This window comes from Mytilus edulis, chromosome 12 (genome assembly GCF_963676685.1).
Source record: "Mytilus edulis chromosome 12, xbMytEdul2.2, whole genome shotgun sequence".
NCBI lineage: Eukaryota > Metazoa > Mollusca > Bivalvia > Mytilida > Mytilidae > Mytilus > Mytilus edulis.
In genome coordinates this window covers 19,344,826-19,351,481 of record NC_092355.1, presented here as the reverse complement: position 1 = coordinate 19,351,481, position 6,656 = coordinate 19,344,826, and the positions used below count along the sequence as shown (strand labels likewise).

Genomic DNA, 6,656 nt, shown 5'->3' with positions numbered 1-6,656 from the left:
CTTATGTTACACGTTAAATAATGCTATTTTAAATTCAACATTTACATAATCAAAATTCCACCAAAAAGTGAGACATATCTCTGTGATAACAGTTTATTATTCAGAGTCTCTAATAGTTTCAATAGTTTAACATTGTTGTAGATATTTTATACATAATAATCTTTACTGTAGCTCCATACATGGAAAGAAATTAATTCTTGGGATTCAGAGTTTAAAAAGTAACGCATCCACACCATCGGTTTGACTTGTAACTAACATTATTCCAGATTCATTATCAATAGATATTGATCGCGGATTCATAATTCCATTATCCTGATTTAATACTGCCCTGCTTGATTTGTCATCAGGCGCAACGACTACTATGTTATTACTATTCCTACAAGCAACATAAATAAACCCGTTTTTATCTAATGCAATTCCGAGTGGTTTATCAATGTCCTGGCTCTTATATGTCCAAAGCATTTCTCCACACAGTTTGTAGCAGCTTACCGTGTTTTTCCATAAGTTTGTGCCGTAGATATTTCCCATGAACATTGAAATATGGTGAAGATTAATTCCTCTCAATTTTTTCGTTGAATAGTCTTGAAGGTTCATGACAATGAAATTTTTTGTTGTAGGCTTTGCTATGACCATCACTTGACCATCACTTGAAATACCACCACATGGATGAGAAAATTCAAAATCTCTGATAACCTTACTTTGTTCTATATCAACCAGGGCCACTGCACACGACTTATAAAAGGAAACGGCCATTGTACCATTTTTAACAAAACAAACACTGGTAGGTTTCTTTTTAAATGACAAAATACAACTGATGAATGTCCCATCATTTCTAAACATTAGCAAACTCTTTCGAACTGCATCAAGAACGACACAATTGCCATCAGATAGTATGCAACTATCGACAAAAAGCATTCCTCCTACATAATGTAGCACTTTGAGAGTGTTTGAAAACGATGGCTTTATTTGACCTATCGTTGGAATAGGAGGTAAATGCTGAGCTTGATCTGTCCTTCCCGCATTTGCCACAACATTACATGGACGTGTGTCAACTGTAATTTTTCCAAATGATTCGACATCACGTAGAATGGACGCAAGAGTAGGTGACATTGTCACATGAAAGTTAAGTTCGTTTAAATCAGGACCACGCTTTATATATTCTATGTAGTTTGCCTCTTTTGATGTGATTTTTTCGATTTCTGTTAGACAAACGTAAGTTTGAAGTTCAGTTGCATATTTTGTCATATTTGAAAATTCGTTTTGCAATTTCCTAATCTGTTTTGCTCGTTTATCTGCTTCGCGCAAGAGTGTTTCCATTTTAAATTTCAATTTTGAATGTTCAGTTTCTAGATCTTTAAGAAGTTGTTGTTCTAGTTTATTTAGGTGATCATCGATGGACTTACGCATTAATCGGATACTCTGAATTGCCTCGGTTTTCTGCTTTGCATTTGTACTTATTCTATTTCTTAAATATTCCATTATATCATCAAAATTTTCATTCAGATCCTTCACATCTTTTTCAAGGAGACGAACCGCTGCTGATGATTTGACTTGTTTAAGAATTTCCGACAACGGCTTCATGGTCTGACATGATTTATGTTTATCTGTGGTACAATGTACACAACAGGCGCAAGCGTGAAAAGAACAGTACAGTTCAAATTTTTTGCCATGGATTTTACACAGATTGCTAGTCGCTTTTATAAATGAAGGCAATTCATGATAATTCTCAGCTGATATTGTTTTATGGTCTTTAGATGTTTGAGACCTTTTATGATGTTTCTCACATTCTACACACAGGAAGACATCGCATTCTGTACACCACGTGACTGCATCAGTTGTGACGTTATCCTCTTTACAAAGAGTACAGAAGTCCTTACTTGGTGATGCCATTTTATATTATCATTTCTGAAAATAAAGTAAAAACTGACATTTGTTTTACTCATATCACAATTTGAAATCAGTTACATAACACTTGATCTGCAGTCAGAAACTCACAATACATGCTAGATTATATATTACGTTAATTGAAAACAAGATATCATTCATACATATCTTATGTATACAGCAAATATTATTCACAAACAGAACATCATACCGTTAACACTGATTTATCAATTATGCGCTTGAACGGAAAAAAAATTGCCTATGGCTTAAAATTTCCAAACTGTATACCTATAGATGACAACAGTCAATGCAAAAGCGAAGCAGTTAATTGCAAATTGCAAAAAATCAAGCCCTTACTTTCACTTTGACTCCTGAAATTGTCAAAATTGCCGTTGCTTGATAATACTACTCTTTCTTTGATAATATTCCGTACTAACACATTCTAGCAAATAGTCTGATCCGTAAGTGATTTTACTCAAAAAAAAAATTTTTTGTTGTAAAAGACATTTTGAAGTTAAATGTTCCCTACACAAATTGCAAAACCAAACACTATAACACATCAATCATAAAACGAATTGATAACAATTGTAATACTCTGACTGGGTACAGACATTTTATCATCTGTTTTGGGATTAAAACTGTCGTAAATACGTAAACGATATTCTGGAGAATATGTGCCTTCCTTATGACCCATTCATTTCTTTGTTATTCAATTTTTTAAGATATTTTGTCTTTATTCCTAATTTGTCAAATGATGAATTGTATCTATGTTATCTATTTCAGTACGCCATTTTCCTTGTTTCACTATTTTTATGATCCATTATTCTCTATTCTGTTCAGTCCGGAATGCTGTTCGATAAAATTGCTCCCTTTGTTTATTTCGCTCTCCTCTCAAATCATGTAATTTCGCTACCTCCAATGGTAGACGCTACAACGATGGGTGTCGTCAAGAAAGGTACGATTAAAAGAATCAGGTAGGAATTAGACGATCACCATTGGTATAGGTGAGTTGTTTAATAGTTGTTGCTTTGGGATAAATGCATGTTTTGGATTTATTCATAATCAGTAATAGCTGGTAAGGAAAGAAACGTGTTGCTACGTGAACCCGGAAAGTGTGGGACGAATTTAAAAAAAAAATCTAGAGACGATCGTTCTGAGTGTGCCACCTACACATTCAAACGTGTACACAAGCACAGTATTCCCTATATATGTAATGTGTTTTCATAACTATGTGATATAGGGCAAAAAAAGGTAGCAGCTTTTTGTATCTTGTTGTTAAGCATTTCCAGGGGAGATAATGTTATTTTTCACGGTGTGTTCGATAGGTTTGTTACATTGTAACATTATATAATACACACTCATAAAGTGGATTAAAATAGCCTCCCACACTCAATTAACTGAATTTCAATTATTCTATTTACCGTAGTGCTATTATATAAGACTTCGGAGGTTCATATCACTTATATTCAACGTTTTATTTTTTTATATCGGATTTTTTTTTTTACTATTGATGTTGAACGGTTCATAGTAATAAAAAAAAATCCGATAAAACCGTTGAATGTAAATGATATGAATCTGAGAGGTCTTATATATTGTCCTTTAATATAAGACCGGAGGTTCATATCATTTACATTCAACATTTTTTATCGAATTTTTGTTATCTTTCAATGTTGAACGGTTCAACGGTTCGACATTGGTAGTTAAAAAAAAATCCGATAAAAATAACGGTTCAACATTGGTAGTAAAAAAAAATCCGATAAACATGTTGAATGTAAATGAAATGAAACTCTGAAGCCTTACATTATAGGACTATCGTTTATTAGTTCTTTATCCTGACTAAATGTTTTTTTGTGGTATATATTACAAAAAAAAAGTGGGGGGCTTTTAAAACCACCAAAATACCTTAACAATCCTACAATATCTGTTTACAGAATGAGAGAGATATTTCGTATTCTAAAACTATTTTTTCTCACATGTGTTTGTTAGATATGTTGAAAATACAGACAAATGTTTAGTACGTATATCCAGCCCCTCTTTTTCAATTCATTAGTTCAAGATACAGCTCTGAAGAATATGCAACAACCTTCTTCTTCTTTATTCTTTCCTCCACTATCTGTAGTACCACTACTTTTGTAGTGTAGCACGGATAAGCAAATGATTGATACTATAAGCAACTGTGTGCATGTGCAAGAATATTTTACAGTGAATATGATCGGTGCACAAACCAGTATTATTTCGCCTAAAAATAATTGTTCAAGGTACTGGTGTAAAGGATATAAACACAGCCTGGCGTACCTACCACCAATTATTCTAACATGTGAAGACCAATGAAAACATTTGATATGATTCGAAAACATGGCAAATTAAGTTGGAACTTTGGGTTTCGTAGACATAAATTATAATTCAACATTTTCGATTTATATTTTTCTTTATTTCATATTCTAGTATAATATTTAATAACATGTTTATATTTTGTGATGCATCTGATGTATAAATCCAGTGGCAGATCCGGGAAAGAGCTCGTAGTTCCGATCCGTTTGTACGGCGAATATGTGGTTGCAACCCCTCTTTAATAGCCTGTTCGATTTTATGTTTGCAGCCTGCAGGGTCGAAAAGGGAGATGGACAGCAGTTTTATCAAGAAGTTATGTGAAAGTTCTGCTATACATCTGACAGTCAGGAATTATTCTGAAGTACACATGTCGACCAGAGGCATAGAACAGATAGGAAAGGTTTTAAAGTACAAGATGCTTATCTGAGATTCCAATTTGAACTAAAGAAAGCAATATATAAAGATATGTAGGAGAAAAAATCTATATGAATAAAGTTATGCCACAAAAGGAACTTATTTTTTTTTATATACATAATTTGTCAAACGTATCCATACCAGAAGAGATGTGAAGGCATCCTTCATAGCCTTGTAATACTGATGGTAATAACTTATATAATTTCTGAGATGATATAGCAGTGCCATTATAGTTTCCCCTTTCTCCTTCAAAGAACTTGATCATCTGAACCCTTCTGTTTTTTTTAGATTGGAGCCCTGTTCAAGAACAGTATAAAGAGCATATGCTTAATTTTCGTTATCTTTTAGAATCATCATTTTTCTTAAATAAAACAGGTTGTACATTCTACATAAAATATGCTAGTCAACCGTAAATGTTAACACCCCAAAAAAGTCTTTTAAATTAAATTAGTATATTCATTTTTCAACTTACAAAATATGTCAAAGGTTTAAGCATCCCAAACATTACCATGTGACTTGAATTTTTGATTTGTCAATATCAAGCAAACTCGATATTTCCCATAACATCATAATAGTTCCGTTTTTATTATTAAAACAACAAAGGACTAACTCTTGTACAAAACTGTAACAGATTATCAAAAACTGTCTAGTAAGTACAATTTTAACCCAAGCCGATGCTCTTTTAAGCACTGTCTTAGCAACGACTTGGTTGATTGTAAGTGTTTGGTGCAAAGACTGAAGACTTGAGACAATAACATGGAGGCGAGTTTGTATAAGAACAACGTTTTCAAGAATATAGGCGGATTCGGTGGGGAAGGGGGGGGGGGGGGGGGGTTCGTCGGAAATCTATGTTTGATTAAACATAGGGAATCACTGAAGCATGACTGGAGCGAACTCTCCTTAGCTCAGTCAGCCCCAGCCCCTAATGTAAAATTCTGGATCCACCACTGAATATTGGTTTGAACAGTGCGATTGAAGTCTTCAAATGGATAAAAAGAAATGAAAGTCTTTGTGCTGGTTATTTACATACGGGAACGAAAATTTAACTTCAAATTGTGAAAAAGAGTGAGGGGTAAGATTCATTCAAAAAAAATATCGTCTGATCCAAAATTCGCTCGAAAAAATATTGTCAGGCTAAATTTAAAACCAGAAAAAATATTATGAATTATGATCTTCTAAAACCTTATAGTGTTAAGTTTTGAAAGAAAAAAATATATTTCGGACAAGAAAACCGTACCCCCTTTAAAGTTAAATGATAAACTTACTTCCTTGTTGATGGATTGTTTCCTGGCTTGCTAAAGGTAGAGTATTGTTGCATGTTTCACATTCGAGTAATATATATACGCATGTGTAGTACATGAAATATGAAGACACCGGTGTACTACTATAGTACTTGACTTTTAATAGTGAGCATGTATGAGAAAAATAGTATGCCAATTGTAAGATGCTATAAGATAGACTAACAAGAATGTGTCCATAGTACACGGATACCCCACTCGCACTATCATTTTACATGTTCAGTGGACCGTGAAATTAGGGTCAATACTTTAATTTGGCGTTAAAATTAGAAAGATCATATCATAGGGAACATGTGTACTAAGTTTCAAGTTGATTGGACTTCATCTTCATCAAAAACTACCTTGACCAAAAACTGTAACCTGAAGCGGGACGAACGGACGCACAGACGAACGAACGAACGAACGGACGCACAGACCAGAAAACATAATGCCTCTCTACTATCGTAGGTGGGGCAATAAAAATTTATCGAAAATATAGCACAAAAGAAATCATGAAATAACTCAGTGCAATCCCAATCTAAGATGCAAACACATCAAAAGAAAAACAAAATCACACCATATCTCCACATGACACAAAACAAATAAGACGCAAAGAGTCACAAGAAATTTAAAAAAAAATTCATTCGCGGGCAACTACCGACTTATTATACTGTATGATCGAACACAAACATAGCCAAAATATGACACCAAAGAAATAAGACGCAAACTAAATTACAAGAAATTGCAAGA

At 33.6% G+C, this 6,656-nt stretch overlaps 1 protein-coding gene across 1 annotated transcript; it reads right to left on the bottom strand.

Moving 5' to 3' along the window:
* Positions 1 to 204: 204 nt before the first annotated feature.
* LOC139497492 (uncharacterized) lies at positions 205 to 1,890 on the bottom strand. Its single transcript, XM_071285720.1, has one exon. It carries the CDS (start codon positions 1,888 to 1,890, stop codon positions 205 to 207), a length of 1,686 nt encoding a protein of 561 aa, XP_071141821.1.
* Positions 1,891 to 6,656: the final 4,766 nt, after the last annotated feature.

Excerpts from the sequence above, each read along its gene's own strand:
- LOC139497492 (XM_071285720.1), bottom strand. The coding sequence starts at position 1,890 with ATGGCATCACCAAGTAAGGACTTCTGTACTCTTTGTAAAGAGGATAAC.